At 46.5% G+C, this 18,925-nt stretch overlaps 1 protein-coding gene across 1 annotated transcript; it reads right to left on the bottom strand.

Annotated features, from left to right (window-relative positions):
• Window positions 1-723: 723 nt before the first annotated feature.
• On the bottom strand, window positions 724-18,669 carry LOC104488599 (serine/threonine-protein kinase Sgk3). Its single transcript, XM_010132667.1, has 16 exons — window positions 18,462-18,669; window positions 16,550-16,633; window positions 15,580-15,652; window positions 14,161-14,236; window positions 9,791-9,878; window positions 8,141-8,190; window positions 6,795-6,852; window positions 5,926-6,009; window positions 5,696-5,827; window positions 5,183-5,295; window positions 4,894-4,930; window positions 4,696-4,782; window positions 3,661-3,756; window positions 2,731-2,886; window positions 1,666-1,755; window positions 724-1,474 (listed from the first exon to the last, which is right to left on the bottom strand). The coding sequence occupies exons 1-16, from the start codon at window positions 18,537-18,539 to the stop codon at window positions 1,304-1,306; spliced, it is 1,473 nt and encodes a 490-aa protein (XP_010130969.1). The 5' UTR covers window positions 18,540-18,669; the 3' UTR covers window positions 724-1,303.
• Between the last annotated feature and the right edge of the window lie 256 nt (window positions 18,670-18,925).

The following is an 18,925-nucleotide window of genomic DNA, read 5'->3' on the forward strand; positions in this document are numbered from 1 at the left end:
TCGGATATTAAAACGCATCCAACACTTAGGTCTGACCACTCCGCAGTGTCTTACCAGACCTCTCGTGAATGAAGACATTCAACCGCATCTCTTTATGAACAAAACACGCAGAATGTTTCTGAAGTAGCAGACAAAAATAAGTTGTTATTTACAAGCAATATATATAACTACCGCTGTGATAGGCCTTTATACACTGTAACTGCAGTCAGTCTTTGCATGGTTTAAAAAGCTCTCCTTAAACAGAAATGGTTCAGAGTTATCCGCCTGCCCGTACAGGTGCATGTCATGAGAAATACAGTTAATAGCTTTTCACATTCTCAGCGTAAGTGACGTTGTTTCCAAGTGAAGATTTAAAACCAGTGCGAACTGGAACACAAAGACAAGTAGCTATGAGCGCTGAAATACAACCGGTTTGGAACACACTAGTGTTTCGAGCTACAGATCTGTGAGAAAAATCCCTAACGATGTTCGGTCAAAGCAAGATCGCCTGTAAATAACAGTGATTATTGCCTATCAGATCTTTGGAAAAGCCGAGTCTTACCCAAAAATATTTTTAATGCAGTTGAAATATAGAGGTGTTTCTCTCAGAGAGGAAAGAAAAGTAGAACACACGACTGGTGTTGTTATCAGATCAATCTAGTTACCATCAGATCACCCCTGCTCCCAGTAATCCCCCGCACCTCAGAGCACCCAGCTGAGTGACCGGGTACTTCAGCAAGAACAACAATCCAGTTTTACACACCAGCTCCTCCTTCTGTGAAAGTCCTTTAGGAATCTCGGGCTTAACTTGTATTAACCTCTCATTTAAGTGCTGGCAGGTAAATTAACGCACATTTCAGACTGATACAACAGGGAAAACATAGACCTTTTTTAAACCAGGATGTACAAAAGACCATTTGCATAGTTACAATTCAAGCACAAAGTCACTGTAAATAGGTACAAAAGCATTTATAAATTTACTGAATTTGCTGCTGTTTGTGCCAGCCAAATCTTAGATGGGTACAAATGTAAACTTGAAGGGATTTAGGAGAACAGTCAGTGTTTTTGCTTAAAAAATATGTAGAGAATGCTTTTTAAAGGTTTTAAAAAATATTTTCTGCAGCAGGAACAAACAGTTCATTCAGACCCCAAAGGAAGCCATCCAAAATGCCCAAATTCCTCCTATACAGCAGAGAAGGTTTGTTCATAGGTCTCGAACCTACATACAAAACGAGGCACTAGTTACGCTGGTTTGGAATGTGTCCATAACCCTAACGGTTCAGTTCACCTCGAGACTCCCACCACACTTGCGGCTTCTCCCGTCCTAGGAAAACATGTCTTCAGAGGGTGGTGCGTAAGAAAACCCAACGAACGCATCATCCGCCTCCAAGACGCTGGCGTTAACGATGTTGTAATCGGAAGAAACGCAAACCGAGTACGGGACCATCTCCTCCGTGAACACCGCATCGAAATTCCCGATATCATCTGGGCCAACCTAGAAAACAGGAAGACCCATCAGCTGCACGTTAACACTGTGTTTGAAACTGGTGCTTGTCCTTTAGATTTCAGATCTAACGCCTGGGGCTCTCTGCTTTATGTGGTTCTCCCCTGTTTCACACAGGGCATTTCAGGACACCCTTGAAGGCGGAATCTGGCAGGTACAGACTCAGAGCACGAGGCACCTACCACATTAGGATTAAACGGCGGCGGAATCTTCTTCTGAAGAAGGTCGGTCCAGCTGAGAGACTCAAAGAACGGGTGCTTCTGGATTTCGAGCTGCAGGAAGGAACACAGGTTTTAGGCCCTTCGGAAAGCCATCCTGCGCGTCACAGCACGCACTGCTCGGACTGCCTGCGCGTCAGGCGGTCCAGCCCTCCCCAGTTTATTCACTCACCGCTTATTTGCAGTAAGAGCTGTGGTTGGTAAAAACAGCAATTAAAATTGCTTAGCCTGCCTCTACAAACTGGTTTCCTTTTAAGATCGTATTTTCTTCTTTGAAGCCTCAAAATCAACCACCTCGAAGGATACCAGAGAGCATGAATGTTTTCTGTTCACACCTCTGCTCCCGCCTTAAAGTTCTGATAGTTCTTGCAAAGCAGGTCTGAGAAGTGGCTGCTTCAGCAGCTCCGCAATACAGACACTGGCTACGAAGCAGCCAACACCTCTGCTAAGCACTACTGTCCTTCCACCCTGCTCCACACAGTGGGCAAGTCCCATGTCACCGTCTAAAGGTGCTGTCACAAGGTCAGACAACCTCTTGTTAAAGCTGCTAACAGAAGACTACGCAGCTGTCACCGCTAACGGACGGAAGAAGTCCTTCTAGAACAGTCCTCCTCGCACAGTCTGAACACACCTGTACCTCCTCACACCACCTTCTTGCAGACACAGGTTTTGTTGTCACACTGTGAAAACATTTGCTGGGATTTTACGGCTAAAGAGAGAGCTGCTGTTTGCACAGTGCTAGTGCTCCTCTTTACCTGAAGACTGGTTTTTGTGGAGTTAGTTAAACTGGTATCACCAGAAAACAGCCTTTTGGTTATGTCCCAGTTTCCTGCCACCAGCCAAACCTACCTCAGTACACCTTAGCAACTACTACAGCAGGAGCTGCGTTCCCCTTGCTGGCAGCTACGGCACGAACCAGGTTCAAAACGTTTATATCCCGCATCACTCATCCCGCTCCTGTCCCAAACAGTTTTCAGGGAGGGACCGCAGCGGAGTCTTTAGGGAAGAAAGGAAGAGAAGGATACATACAAAGTCTTCCCGTGCTCCAAGCCTGCTTTGCCGATCCTTCTCCAGAAGCTCTTCTAGAATAGACCAGGCTGTAAGACTGATTCCTGGGCGCAAAACGAGGGGTTTATGAAGGATATTCTCATACATCTCAGCAACATCACGGCAGTAAAAAGGAGGCTAAAAAAGAAAAGTTATACGTGACTTTGGAGCCACCTGCCACACTTCTGTTCCACGTGTACGATCAGTAAATGGCTCTGTAAGAAATAGCAGCTGTCAGCAGGGGAGAACTCGGCCTCTTCTCATACACGGCTAACTGCGACCGCAGCCGTCACCGCTGACAGCGTCCCCACCCGCCTCTGCTCCTCCTAACGAGCTCTCAAACTTGCACTTAGCCACCACAGATGCCACCCAGCTTCAAAGCACCCAAACTGGCCTGAAAAGAGCATGAGGGTGGGAAAATACGTCTCTCTATTTAAAAGGTCCTACGGGAGGAGATAAACCTCAGTAACACTCTGTTCCATTCGTTTTCTTGGAGTAATTACATACGAATATAAGAAGCATCGTAAGGCTTCTTCCTTCTAATGCTGTGTTGAGAAGGGGAACAGCTAAGGGAGAGCTTAGTAAAAGTAAGTGAAAGCATTTTAATTTTATTTATTCCAGTACTTGACAAAATTTTACTTATAAGTTGGGTTTTTTGATAGGGTGTTATCACTGTTGGCTCAGTTTACTCTCACATCCCCTCAAAGCAATGACTACCAGAGCTGATGTCCAGCGGTTCACTGGAAAGCAGAGGAGAAAACCAGCTGCTAAGTACAAACTGTTCATCCATTTCAGTGGAGCGTTTCAATATTCTGCCCAAGTTATTGTCTTTAACAACACTCCAGGGTTACTTTGCACCAAGGGGGAGAGGGGAGGGAAGCAACCCCTGCCCCGCACGTATTCAGTACGTACCAGCCCATAAAGCATTTCATAGAGAACGGCACCAAGGCACCACCAGTCTACTGTGTTGTCATAGGGCTGCTTCTTAATGACTTCCGGTGCGAGGTACTAGAAGGAAAAAATAAGTAAGACAGTGGTTTAGAGCATTAGGCTAGCGAGAATAAAACTGAGGCTTTAGACACATCACAGCAAACACCTTCAGGATAAGCTGCTTCACAGCAACTGTAACACAGCTAAGGATTATCCTGTCCTCCCAACCCGGCAGATGCTTGGTCACCACTGGGTCATTTCCTAGTAGGACAGCTCTCCTCCTGACGGAAACGACTCCCCACACGCTGCTGTTCTGCTGAACTGCTTTGCCACCTCTACTGTGACAATTGTTTCACCTTCCAGACAGGCTGCTGCACCCTTGCAGAGGCAGCATCTCCTGGTAAGCTGGGTACTAGCCACGCCAGCTCTGCCACCCTGAGCCCGCGTGCTCCCCATCCAGAACATAAACGAGAAAGGAGAATTGAGTTCTGCCTCAGCTCTACCGTTACCGAAAAACGGTACGACCAGTATTACATTCACCACTCAGCTTTGGGATTCCTACTCTGATCATAAGGATCAGCTGTCACGTGCTGCCACCTGCCTTTGGTTTCTTTTGAGTTCAAATGTTTCAGCTAAATACTCCTCCTCGCTCATCCTTCACTGCCTCCAAAGGCCTCTGCTGAAATTTAAAGCCTGTTTATCAAATCACCAAAGCATTTCAGCGAACCTCTTGTACGTGTTGGAGACTTCCAGACTGTCAGGTTCCAACCACCCTTTGAAAAGGGCAGGAAGGAAGAGATGAGTTATGGGTAGTAAGTAGGAGACACTGCTGTTGGTCAAAAGGACCCCACAGAGACCTGCAGGAAGCTTGTCTCTGGTTTCACGGAAGGGCTTGTTATAGAAGGCAAACCTCCAACAGTCCAAGCCAGAACACTTGATCTTCCCGCTACACAGGTATCAGTAGCAGCCAGCAGTCACTAATCGCTAGCCGAAACATCACGAAAGCTGTCAACGTACCTCTGGGGTCCCACAGAAAGTTGCCGTGGTGTCAGAGCTTGCGATCCCCTCTTTACACAGTCCGAAGTCTGTCAACACAACATGCCCCTGTTCAGGAAAGGGTGGCATCTTGAAAACGGGCACACGCTCCGCGTGGGGGTACAGGCAAGTGGCGGTTTGGGGGAAGGACACGGATCACAATTAGTGCCGCATACTTACTAGTGAGTCGAGGAGAATGTTTTCTGGTTTTAAATCCCTATTAAAAAAAAAAAATAATCGTATTAATTCCTAACAGCAGCCCCTAACACAAGAGCTTCAGAGGCCAGGACTCGCGTTCTTCAGCTGAAAGCTTCAAGTTCTGGTGAAACTGTTACGTCTGTGTTGCCTGATTCTATGATTCTATGTTATGTCTGTGTTGCCCAGAGGACAATTTCATGCAGTGTTTTTTATTTGGTACTTTGTCCTATTCCGAACCTCTGCAGGACAAGGATAGGTCTCAGAAACTTACCTGTACACTATGTTCATGGAGTGTAAGTAGCCCAGCGCACTGGCTATTTCAGCAGCGTAAAATCTGGCTCTGTGCTCAGGAAAGGACCGTTCTCTTTGTAAGTGAAAGAACAGCTGTAAATATGCAGATGAGAACATTATACATACAAAACACACCAGGTTAACAGCACGTCAGGTTAACAGAAAGAAGCAATGTTATTTAGCTGCCCACCTTTTAAAAAACATGAAACAAAGTTTGTCGTTATTTGGTGATTACTTAATTTGTAATAAAGGTAAATTTATGTAACTGCCAATACCAAGATAGTATTTGTATCTGACAACCAGGAATAAATTTGAGGTTAAGGCTGTTGGTAAGAAGAGGAACAGGCTCCACAAAGCTGTGGCAGTCTGTGGGAATAACAGCACCTTCAGAACCAGGACAATGCTGACCACAGCCATGGTAAAGCACCGTTTCGTCCCTCCCACCTGGAATTAGCAGATGGAAAGACTCAGATCCAAGCGCAGCATCATGTACCTCTCCTCCGTTAACAAAATCCAGGACAAAGTAAAGCTTTTCCGTTGTTTGGAACGAGTAATGTAACCCAACCAAAAACGGGTGTTTCACGTTTTTCAAAAGCACGTTCCGCTCAGCCATGATATGCTTTTGCTGCAAGGAAGAAAAAGATCAGTTAAGTAAACAGGAATGATTTTGTAATTAGAGGCAAAAGGAAGGGAGGTGGGTGGGGGAAGAACACGTCTCTTCACCTCTTTCCTATTAAGAACAATTTTTTTCTGCAGCACTTTGACAGCGTAGTATTTCCCATCCAGTTTTCGTTTCGCAAGAAGAACCTGTGAAATTCAAAGCGAATGAAGAAACGTGATTGTCGCAGTTCACATTCTGTTAGTAATTATTTCATAATTTCAGCGAGTATTCGTGCTATTTTTTCACAATACAGTTTCTTTGCTTCTAACGGAGTCATGTAATCACCAACAGAGTGAGTTCATGGATCAGTAAAAATCTGTCATGACAGTGACATTGTGAAGGAGTGAATTAAACATTTCTTCTCCATGACCTGCTGGATCTCTGTCAAGATCAGTATCAGCTGTTTTGGTAAGTTTAAAAGATAATTTAATGAAAAACAACTTGAAAAACAACCCAACCCCCAGCTCTCAAGTGGGATTCTCTGTTGCGTCTTTGTAGAACATCAGTATTTAAGTTGCTTTGCCATGGCTGTTGCTCACAGCGCTCCATTGCGCGAGGGGTTCGACAGAACAGTCCCTGCCAGAGAAAAGCACAGGAACTGTTCTCCAGCTGCTGCCCTAGCAGAGGGGTACCTCCCTTCCTCCCCGGGGAAAACAGAGGATCCCTACTGCGCCTAACGAGAATGGGAAAGGCTCCCTTTTGTTACTCCCAACAAGTGACTGAGGCAGCCAACAACTGCCACACCAGGGACAAAAGTGACTGGGCTTCAGAGCAGCAGCAACGGGGAGCCAGGACGATGGTTTCGACGCCACCCTGGTCTGACACCGCTTCCACAACCTCCGGCCAAGCCTCTGGTCAACGGTCACTGCGAGCGAGACCCCAGCTGGCATCCCTGCACCAGGGTAAGAGACAGGAAAACGCGAGAGCTCACCTTGCCAAAGCTGCCTTTCCCAATAACTTTCAGGAAATCAAAGTCTGTTGGTTTAGCACTGAAAGATATTTAGGAAGGAGACAGGTCATCTGGGTAGAAATTACAAGCTGTACAGCAGGCTAGTGTTGGGCTGGACTTGTAATGGGAGAGGAACGGGCTGTTAGCACCCTCCTTTACCCTTCACTCCACCCAGCACCGAGACTCCTGCAGGCCTGCCCTCAGCATCACAACCCCTCTGTATTCTGCAATTCCATTTTCCTCATCTTCCTCCACAGAAAGCGTTCAGGTTGCATCTTTCGAGATTCTTTTACACCTTAGTCCTAAAGTTATAAACTAAAGGCGGAGTAAGACCATTCTGTTCTCCACAGTCTCACAGTGATGGAGCTTATTTCCCATTTCCAGAGGGCCACAGGGGTTCTCAAGCTTACACGAGGGAAGGAAGGAAGGAAGGACAGATGGACCAAATTTGTAATCATCTGATCTCTCTTTGCTTCTCCCTCCATCCATTCCTCCCTCATTTTAAATTACAGTGAGAGGAGGGAGGCCCCAGCGCCTTCCTCTTCTGTCTGCATACGTGTGGATTCACTCAGTTTTTCCACTTCCCATCACCACTCCTTGCAGTTCTTCCCACGATTCCCTTACTTTCTCCTAAATATAGTTCAGAAATATTTTTGTCAGCCAAATCATTATCCACGTTTTCACACACAAAGCCCACAGCTCCATCACCACACACCTCTCCGGCTGCTGCCCCTGAAGGGAGGTACGCTCAAATTTCATTTCTTACTGCAATTATTAAGTATTTCCTCCCGTTAGCCCAGAACAAATCTGTGGGGAAAGCAGAACCGCAACAGCAGCCACCTCCCGGATGAGAGAAGCAGTGACTCTCGCAGAACTCGGGGCAGGAGTTCTGCGGCAGGTACCAGAGGCAGGTTGTGACTGCGGGAAGGAGGCTTGCAGAGGCCACAAGGCAAGCTGCTCCTTCGCCATGCCTTAGAAGAGGCTTGTTCACAGAAACTGCCCGTTCTCAACAGTGGTGGGACCTCCTCCAGGACAGAGGGGGCATCTTTGCCACAGCATCCCTAAGTAAAAGGACAGCAGACTAACAAAATCAAGGTGAAAAGGGAAAAAAGTTTATAAAGCGGTTGTTTGTTTAGCAGAGGAGTCAGTTTTTGCTTCCTCCTGAGCAGTGCAAGTCAACAACACACAGCTAAAGAGCTCCCCTACTCGTAACAATTACACTCAGTCTAACTTCTCCGGTTTTAAAATAAATTTTAAGAAAATTTCATTAAAATAAAAAATAGACATTAAATTGAATTACATTTTAATTCAATTTAATTGAAACCTACTGAGGATTTCCAGATGGTCCCAAGTTGATATTCTGTGAGGTAGAGTTTAACTGTTGGTAGAGACAAAGAGGTTTATTTTTAATACTTCCATTCTCTCTTATATTTCAACCAGTACTAGTTTCAAAATACTCTAATTTGCTGAATCCATATCTTTATACTTGTTAAATTAGATTTTTAAAGAGATCTAACATCCAGACTGGGAACCTTCAGGCGAAATATCTGGCCATCAACACCCCGTCACACATTATTTCTATACACATCACGGTCAAGCATGAAGGTAATAAAATAACTATGTCCAGACGCAGAGGACAAGAGCAGGAATAAAAATTTAAGAGTGTTTCGAACAACTTGTTCCTCACCCAGAACTCAACCCTCTTTGTATTTGTTCTAGGAATATATTTTCTGCCTTTAATCCTAATTTTTCCAAGATCTTACTAATAAAATAATTTTAAACCCACGTTGTTTAGGCAGGAGTCATCGATGAAAGACCCAGGGCTTTTCAAAAAGCAAAAGTGAACGTTCTCTCCGCCCCAAGGAAAACATGACCAACCTTTCCTACCCTGCCATTAAAGGTTAACTCGCTCAGTTCCAGGAACGACACGATCTCCCCAGCACACACCCAAACCGAGCTGGTAATTTACAGGGAGAAGAGGAAGCCATTGTCATTTAGGTAATGTTCTCCTTTTTGTTCGAGTTAGAACAACGGCAACAGCAGCAGCAGCATTTGTACCCTCACTGTGGTTTTGGACGTTATCGTAGGTTTAGATCATTCCACATCATTTAAAATACCTCTCAAAGGAGGAGGAAACTGCTATTTTAAATCACAATTCTGCTGTGTGCTCACGGTGCTGTCAAGCACTTAAAAAAAAAAGATAAATAAAGGGAACGGAGACTGAAACCTTTTGGAAAGCAGTAAACCTGCTCCGGGTCACACACAAACCAAACCAACACCGACATCTTTAGCAGGGGTTGAGTAAGAGGAGAAGTCCTGAGATCACGTCTGCAGGCCAGGAGAGAAGCCACAGAGAAAGCAGCCTGAACAGGGCACTTCTGCCTCCTGGAAACAGCCCTTTTTTCATCACACAGCACTGTTTCCGGAGGCCGTACACGAATTTGCAGCGAACCCATCTAGCCATGAGATGGCTTTTGTGACGAAAGCAGCTTCAGACCTCACACAGTGTTCTCTGTGACCTGGAATCAAATCCATCCCTGCTCCTGAGTGACTTCCAGCAAGAGCGCATTTTCTCCCCTGAGAGAATTGTATTTCTCCCCCTCTTTAAAAAACAACACACAAGCAAAAAAAAAGACAATTAAACATTCAATCTCCCCTGCTCCTTGCCAGATGTTCTTAGCAAGAGCCTTCGAAGAGGCTGCACAACCTGTGACAGCGAAGCCGTGGCTGGAGCCGCGTTTCCCAACCCGCGCAGCAAGCGGAGGAGCAGCGAGGCAGGAGCCAGCCACTGCTTCTGCCCCGCTCTGCGGCTCACACCCGACAGAAAAACACCTTACAGCCCACAGCGGGACAGGCTCGTGCAGAAGAGCGGGGAGGGGGTTTCCTGCGGAACCAACCAGTAGATTCCATAAATAACACACCTAAGCCTGCCCTCAAGAAGCTGAAGTGTAGGAGACTGTTCGCTTCTGGTTTATTACCTTCCGACTGCTCCTTTCGTCCTCGTCTTCAGACGGATCCGACTGGTGTTTGGGGTTATCCATCTGAAGAAACGCTCTGACGTCTGGGCTGGAAACACAGTTAACATTGTTAGCACCCGATCCACCGCACGATCCTCAACCACAGCCACGGGGGGCGCAGGATTCAACAGCGGCGCACGGGCTGGATCTCATCACCAAGTTTTATATGTGAGTCCCGGTAACTAAGGACGGTGTACAAGCGATGCTTTTCCAGCAACATGGTTCAGCTGATGAATGTGTTACGTATCATACGTTAAATGCTGCACTTGCAAAAACCTGACAGGTTCAAGTGTACGTACATGAAGAATTCATAAGGCCACGCTCTGCAGGGCTGCGTTAGAAGGTAACTGTGAGAGGAAAGCTTGAGTTCTAACCAGCAGCTGACAACCAGGAAACCAGCCTTCTTCCAAAACCAGGTTTAGCTTTCCCAGATAAACAAAATAGCCCAGCACAGACTGTTCACACCAAATCCCATCATCACCCCAGTTTAACTCTTCCCACCTCACAGGAGCTCCAAATTCTGATCTGGCTCGGGGTTAGTCTGGTATCCCGAGTCCCAGGAAGACAAAAATCCCTGTGCTTTGAATACCGTAGTAATACCAGCTCATGATGCAACAACTCAGGTTTCAGAATCTTTGGATACCGTAAAATTGAGGATAAATAGTTACGGTTAACGCTTTTCAACAGACGAACAACGGAACCAGACCTTAATCACCTTTCAGCATTTATTATTCTGGACTGCTGGCTGATTAAACAGAGCATGGTGTAATACCTCTCAAACAGTTACTATAGTAACTTTGTCCACGACCGAATTTGCAGCAGGAAAAAAAAATATTTAAAAAAATCTGTTCCCAGTAAAGAGCTGCTGTGCAGTTGCAGGGTATTCAACAACCTCCACAACACGTGGCAGCCCAAAATGTCACTGATCAACAACTGCTCACATCTGTCATTTCAAAGAAGCGGGGATTGAAAAGAGAAAGTTTAATGGACCGCTTTTTTAGCCAGGCTGCAGCAGGTAGAGATTGGTAGGACTCCTCTGCTGGAGTAGCTCACGTGCATTAACTCAACGTATTTTAAAATACACTGGAACTATTCCTAAAATAACCTCACACAGGGAATTAAAAAGACCAAGAAAACCGTTTAAAAAGGGATGTTTGAGATACGTTGTATGCACACCGTCAGCAAAGTTGGTGGTGTCTGGATTTTTATGACTGACTGGATAAACGCAGCATCTCTCTGACATCCGCGAAGGGGTGCAAAGCTCCACCTAAATACGGCCCCTTTTGTGACGCTCGCTCTGCACCAGCCTTCCTACAGGAACTTAGGAAGCCACACAAAAATTTCGGACACACCCAGAAATACGAACAAGCCCAAAGAGTGAAGTTAAATGGAAAAAGCAACTGTCAGTGACAGAGCCCTAACGTTTAAGTCACTTCATCTGAACAGCAGTGCCCGGCTCCTCCCGCCTCTCGCCACACCTGAAAAGCCAAAGGGAAACACTGCTGTTTTCCTGCAGAAAGCAGAGGCTCAGAAAAAGCTGTAACTTACAGCAACATTTTAAGAGAGCGCAACTCCTGTCACACGAGGTTTGCCTTCCCCAGCAAGGGCTGCAAGCTCTTGCAATCCAGGGGCTTCACGTCCACCTTGACATTCGTTACGTTTGAAACCAGAAAACCCGAGTGACTCTGTTTTTCTGCTAGGGAAGGAACGCGGACCCCCGCTCCTCACGGGGGTAGAGAGCTGGGACCTCATCTCCCCGCAGAGGCTGCGAGGTATCGGCAGCCTCAGGTTCTTCCAGTCTTAGGGAAGTGTTCTCACCCTCGCTCGGGAGCTACTGCGGACTGCTTCAAAACAGCTACAGCTACATCTTTAGCAGGGGCCGCATTACCCGTTTGCATCCAAAGAGACTTTCTGTGCACGTGCTCTGATAGACAGTTAAACGCACTAACTGTCCCGGGAAAGCTACGTCCGGGGGGGGCGACCGGCCCTGCTGGGACAGCTGTTAGTGTCTCCCAGCGGGTAAATCAGGGCTGGCAGAGCTCACAAGGGACAAACTCCCAGCTCCTCCTATTCAGGGCATCAGTCAGCAAGGGGGACACGTTATCACCCCTCCTGATGCGATTTGTGCAGCATCTGCGTTCTGTCCGTGAGAGCGAGTTTGCTATCAAGTACGATTAGCCGAGCAAATGCAGCTTGAAGCTGGCCCACATAATTCCCAATGCGCTCTAAGCCAGCGATCCCTCTCTCCCCGTATTCCACCTGACAGGGACTGCAGGAAAATCCTTACCAACCATCACAGGGTGTCTCTAATCACTCCAACACACTGGGCGTTTCTGTTGGGTTTGTTGTTGAGCGGAAAGGTTTGGCTTTGATACAATATTCCACAAACATCTCAGACCCAAGAACAAAGTCCCCTGAAGGGTGGTGGTGGGTGTTAAAAGAAACAAACAAAAAAAAGAACACAGTGCTGCATGTTTCAGAGAATGGTGTATATGTTCCCATCTCCAACTCACTGACTCTGAGATCTGCCTTTCCGTTCAGGTGTTTGGGTGCCCTCCCACCTGGAGGTGAGGACATCATCAGAAGCCACCCCTAAGCTTTGCGGGCAACAGTTCTCCCAGCTAGGACACCCCGATACTGGCTGTAATGCTCCAAAGGTGTAGAGGAAGGCAGACCTTCCTCAAGTTCTGAGAGGATGCACAACCCCTCAAGCCCTCCCTTCGCACATTACTAACTTGACATCAGTTACTTCTCCTATAGCAAATGTAACCAGCACACAAAAGCAAAGCGGTCAAAGCAAGCTCGGACTTCACTTCTGTGAAGAAGACTCAGTCGCCACATATTCCTCGAGTAATTTCTAGTAGATTTGACAAAAGAAAAACCTGCAAACCACCAAGGCCATAAAGTTTTGGTATTTCTTCACTAATAACAGGTTTTGGCACAGAGAAAAGGCAGCAAATTGTGTAATTATTAATATCACTTGTTGCCATAGAGCACTGCAAAAAGTAAACGCTCTCTCCAGAAAACCAAAGTACCTTGCAGTTATTAAAAGAAAAACAACTCAGAAGTTACTGTAAAATGAAACGCTTCAGCACCGACTTGTGCTTTTTCTCCCACCTGAATCACTGCTGCTTTAAGGGTGGGGAGGAGCACCACGGCACAAGACAAACTTTACTCCCTGATTTGTTTTCAGTGCAGAACTCTGCCTAATAAGCTTTATTTACCACACTTCCAACAGCGCCAAAACGCTCCGGAGGACCTCTTGCTCAACACTGGTTACATTAGTTTAATGTTCAGACATCAGCGACAGATGCACTTGAGCGTAAAACCGTTTTAGAAGCTCACAAAAATTGACGAGGGAAGTGGATTTGAGGTTGGGCTTTTTTGTTTTTCTTAAGCACACAATTCTTTCATATGCATTAAAAAAAAAAAAGGAACGTTTGACCTGTGGAGAACAAATGTAGTACGTTCTGAGACAAAATATTTGGTACTTGGACACACTGACAACCGCACAGGGGAGAGGACTGTGCCGAATACAGCCAGTGTCCGTTCCCAACGGAACGGGACAGAGCCGCTTGCAATGATTAGTTATTTTAAAGTAACTCTGTTCTTCCCCAGAGAAGAACACTGCTGCAACCGCAAACCTCACTGTGTTTGTTCTAGAGGAAAATCATTCCACCACTAAGACTTGGTTGCAAAATTTGTTCCACTTATCACAAGAAGTATGTATAACACGGCCTTTTCTCCCGAGCAAGAAAGGAAGCACCGATTTCAGGTTAATAGGACGCTAGACAGTCCATCTGCTGAGGAAAAAATAAAATCACACCCCCAGCCCACCCCAGCGCCGACGGCACACTGCGAACTGCAGCAGTATGCTGTCAGAGGCGGTCTTCCCCCGCAGGAAACGGGCAGTTTCGCGGGTGGTACCGATCAGTGACCCCAACAAAGCGTACAGATTAACGACAGCGGCTCGCCACTAAAGCCTCACACGGCGCTCTGCCACTGCACCGGTTCAGGCGGCAGAAGGCTGCGTGGAGCTGGTAAGACACAGATTTAAACTGAAAGGAAAATGCAGTTTACCCCCCCAAGCAGTTAACTGCCTGCAAGTTTATCTGTAGGTCAGTTCTCCAAAAACAAACCCATTTTTACACATTCATCACTGTAGGTTTTTTCCTAGAGGAATGAAGGGCCATCAAGATGTATTTATTGTACTCGGCAGCACTGCACGGGTAAGACACACTTTCTGGTTAAAAGTACTTCATTAGCAATGCTGTACTCAACAGCTCCTGTCTTTGAAACAGCCCTTATAAAGCAGAAATGGAACCACTTACTGGTTGCATAGCTCTGGCTGTCTAACTAAGTTCTGAATGAATTCGTTCAGTCCCGCTCTTCTCTGTTTAATAAAATCTGGAAAAAAGAAAGAGATGGATTTATCAGACCCTCATCCAAAGGTGAAGACGCGTATTTTTTCTTTAGCAATATGGAAAGATACACAAGGGATCTGACATAGAAAGAGAGCTCTAACATGAAATAAAGGGTAAGTGGGATAATCTTCTCTTTCAGTACCCGTATCAACAATAATTTATGTGGAAAAAGACTATTTAACTGGTGCATTAGCTTTCAAAGTATTCCAGTGACTCTTCCTGTCACATACAGATTACTGACACCACTGTGACAGCTCAAACGTGTTCCGTAATCCCCTAGTTTTTCATTCTGACTAGTTCCAGTGATTTCTCTCTGTCCCATTTCCAAAGTTAAAACAAGATTAATGTTGAAATCCCCTAAGTGACAGCAAGAGCGGAGCATTTCGATGACAGCGGATGTTATGACAGTACTCTTGGTAGATTTGGGGAAAAGAGATATCTACGTTTCTCCCTTGCACTCGGACACAACAGGACAATGCTGCACACCCAAGCGTGGGGTGAAGGAAGGGAAACACCTTTTTCAACATTTGTAAAATACATGACTTATTTCAGAAGCCAGCAGAAACATTACATCAAAGCTTAAAAAAAAATCAGTGTTAAGATAAAGCATTATTTAAACGAGCAACCTGGCTCCATCGCCACCCTGCCCCCCAGCAAGAAACTCCTTGAGAACTACTTAGTTTCTCATGCTTCAAGAATTTCAGCAGAGTTCATGGAAATTTAAAACACGTCTGAGGACTTTGTTTTACATATTTGGTTTTAACAGTTTTCGGGATTTTTCCCCCCAGTTTACACTCCAGTTTTCAAATGTGACTCCCATAAATCCACCTGTACCTTGGCTGTGCAGCAGACTGCGTGACAGCACTAGGTGGTCCTCAGCCAGCTCTGAAAACCCCAAGTCAAAGAAAAGGAAAGAAAGCAAACCAAACCGAGACAACCCCGCAGACGTAACCCCTGGAGAGCTTTTGGCAATCGTTACCTCTCCTTCAAAAGAGGACACCAGAGCCTGGATTCTCACATTTGATTATTCTGCTCTGTCGTGCAGAACCTCTCGCAATCCTGAACACGGGAGGGCTGGGGGGTGTTACAGCCTTCAGCGCAGAGGCGGCACCGGGCCCCTCCGCAATGCTCGGCTCACCATCCCCAGCCGGCACGGCATGCCCAGCCCACCCGCACCAGTCCTGCTGCGGGCTGCAGCACAGCTGAGCTTTGCCTTAGCCCCTCTTTGGAGGACTGGGGTGGAACTCACCTAGCACAGCTCCTGGCAGGCTGCAATACATCCGGTCTCATATAAAGACGGGACTGAGCAACCAAATTGTAACTTACCAGGATCAAAATTGTCTCCAAATATTCTTTTAGCTGGAATCTTCAGGTTCATGGTGGGAAATTGCTTCTTTAGCTGAAAACAAAACACACACAATTGGACTGTGCTTTGACACTGAAGTGCCTATAAATAGCTGCATTTTGTTTGTTTTATGAAGAACAGTTTGAACATCTCATTATTAGTAATTCTGCTCCTCTCTGTCACCTTCTCTACTCACACGCTCGGGAAAAAAAACCAAGCCTGAAATAATCTGTACTCAGCCTGCTGGCACCAGTCACACCCTTTCAAATCCCAAGGCCATCTCCCTCTAGAAAGCGCTGGGCTACTGCAGGTATCTTCTGCGACACTGCCGAAAGGACTTGCCGCTTGCCCCAGATTAAAAACCTCTGAGCAAGCGTTTGCCCCACTTGCCCACCAGGCAAAAGGGGCAAAATCCTCTTCTTGCGACAACCCCGAGAAATGCCAGCTGTGCTGCTGAGGAGGCCTGTTGTGTCCGGAGCCCTGCCACCGCAGCGGGCTGTGACACTGCAGGGAGGAACGGCCGTGCCCGACTGACCAGAAAGTTCACGTTAAGAAACAAGGATGTGTTCACTGCTTTAGGCACTTCCAAGTAAAGCACTTCAGGGAAATTTACCCATCTCACGTTTGCAGCTCTGCACTGATTCTCACCATCATGAGCAAATACACGTTTCAGATGGTTTGAAGACCAGTAAATTGGAAGTTTCTCTCATTACACTGCGATCCCAAGCAACAACAACAAAAAGAGTGACAAACAACTGGGTTTTGAGTTTGAAATTCAAAGAAAACAGAGTTTAACGAACGCACCCTATCATTCTTTTTTTTAAACAGGCTCCTGTGGCTTTGGATGTTGACTCAAACTCCTCAAGAGGGAATTAACTCAAACCATAACACTGCAAACAAGCGTCACCCTGTGCTATTCTGGCGTGGTTTCACAGCTTGCCTCTCGCTTACCGTGTTGTAGAGCTTATCAAACTCTGCATACCGTCGGAGGACAAACCATTCATTTCTGCCAACGGAGACCAACACTTTGTAAACCTGTAGTAACAAAGGTAAAGTTATTGCCCGCAGCAAAGTTTAGTAAAACCTCCACCTGTGGTGGAAATAAGGGCAGGCTGTCAAATGTATTGTGTAAACGCTCTGGTCGAGCTCTGCCTTTCTTACAGCTAAGTCACGCAGCCGTCAACACAAACGATTACAAGAGCCATCAGAGGAGTCCGGCAATTGTGGCAGGAGCCATTTCCCCCCGCACCCCTCTCTCGCCCCCGCCAAAGGCAGCACTGACAGGTTCCAGTCATTACAGCACAGCTACACAAGAGGATGCACCGCGAAACAATTCAGACATGTGCCGGAATTCACAGTTCCTGCCACGGAGTTTAGTACGACCCTCACTTCCGCTACTGGATCCTACAACGCACGCGATAATACTCAAAAGCTTGGCTGTGAAAAGCACTTGTTGTCATGCTGCTAATTATTCCCTGCTGCAGAGAGCAGAAGCCACCAGGACAAAGAGTACCTCCATGCAGCACAAGCTGGGTCCGATTCCTGCCCCCTCAACCCCCCGTTCCCGGTTTCCTGCTGTCGCTTGTACAGTTTTGCAATGGCCATGCCCAAAGAAAGCACCTTACACTTGTCCCACAGGTCTTTAGGTAAAACAATCGCAAAAAATCACAGCACTCGTACCTGCTGTAAGCGTACCACAGCAGCACGTTTTACAGCAGAACCGCCAGCAGTAAAACAAACCTGGTTTGTCCAGGTTTAGACTCGGGTGACGTTTTTCCTGCCCACTGGAGTTTCACGTGCATGCAGCAGTGCAGAGTACTAGCACGGTTCTCCTCTGCCTGTTCGCTCAGCAGCACGCTCCCTCCCCAGAGGACACCCGACACACTTGTGCCACCGAGCAGCGGTGGTGCTCTCCTGGGAAGGGAGGTGAACAGGAAGGCAGATAATCTCCCTCAAAGTCAATCTTTGTTCTGTGGTATTCTCCAGACAGCACCTCAGACTAGGGGTGTTTGCATTCCCCATCTGAAGAGTGACTAATTCACTCGGGGAAAAAAAAACAAACCAGCTTAGAGGAAGTTGCACAAGAGCAATGAAACAGCCTGAGCTTTTTCAAGGACGTTTTCTGATGCTGCCTTTATATCCCAGCACACACACAAGCAAAGCAAAATCCCGTGCTGCACTGCCTGGTTTGTCCACTATGCCATGCAAAGAGCGTCCCCACGGAACGGGAGGACTTCACTTCAGACAGCAAGTCCAACTGGGAGGCTGGGAAAGGCAGAGGGAGGGGAATGACGAGGAGTGGAAATGGGAACAGGATAGGAAAAAACTCCTAGGCCTTAGAACCAGAAAACAGGAAGGAAGAGAGAAAGAGGGACTTTCAAAACCTTGATGTTTAATGTGAATTTTTTTCCTTTTACACAGAAAATTGTAAATTAGGATATCTATGAAAAAACTGACCATTAAAAAACAAACACACACTTTACTCCTTTACAGAATAAATGTTTTCAGGAAAACTCACGTAGGATGCCCAATCTTCATATGATTTGGTGCCAAAAATGTTACCCCTGCATTTGGACACTTACATATGAGAAAATGCTGCTTTTTGGGTGCAAAACCACCAGAAATTTGTAAAGCCAAATTCTTTCTGTAGAAAGCAACAGAGTTAAAGGCTGTAAAACATTCACAAGTTCTCACGCTGGACTATGGCCAGGACCCACAGGAGCAAGTGAACAGATTTCCATCAACATGCTGAAAATAATCCCAAGCTTTCTAGTAAAAAAAAAAAAAAAAAAAAAAAGCAAGCACTTCCAGGCACGAATGGCCCATGTGTTTGCCCAGGGCACTTACACCCCTGCACACTTACAGTAAATCTCTTTTTCTTCTCCCTGTGTTCATCAGAGCTGGGAATGCTGACACTTGGGCAGCTTTCCTTGAGATCCATTGTACGCGATCCTCCGCCAGGTCTGGCACAGGACCCTGCTCCGGGTGCGGCGACCAGAAGGTACCTTCAACGGTGCTGACCCAAGAGACGCAGCTTTTCTCGAGAAAATGTGAACTCCATCATGCAACCTTAAGGTGAACATAAAAGGAAAGTTAAGTATGGGAACACTTAACTCACAGTGCTAAAGCCTGTGGGACAAGACCTTTTCCTGGCAGGCAATGCACTTTAACACACACCCACACCCACACCGTGCAAGCCGTTGCGTGCTTGAGGTCCTTCACTGTTTCACTGCAATCACTCACGGTCCTCCAAGGACACGAGCGCACCCAAACATCACCAAGCTGTGCAGGCATCCTGGGAACAGATTTGGGCCCACCACAGCCAGT

Source organism: Buceros rhinoceros, unplaced genomic scaffold (genome assembly GCF_000710305.1).
Source record: "Buceros rhinoceros silvestris isolate BGI_N320 unplaced genomic scaffold, ASM71030v1 scaffold39463, whole genome shotgun sequence".
In the NCBI taxonomy this organism is placed as follows: Eukaryota; Metazoa; Chordata; class Aves; order Bucerotiformes; family Bucerotidae; genus Buceros; species Buceros rhinoceros.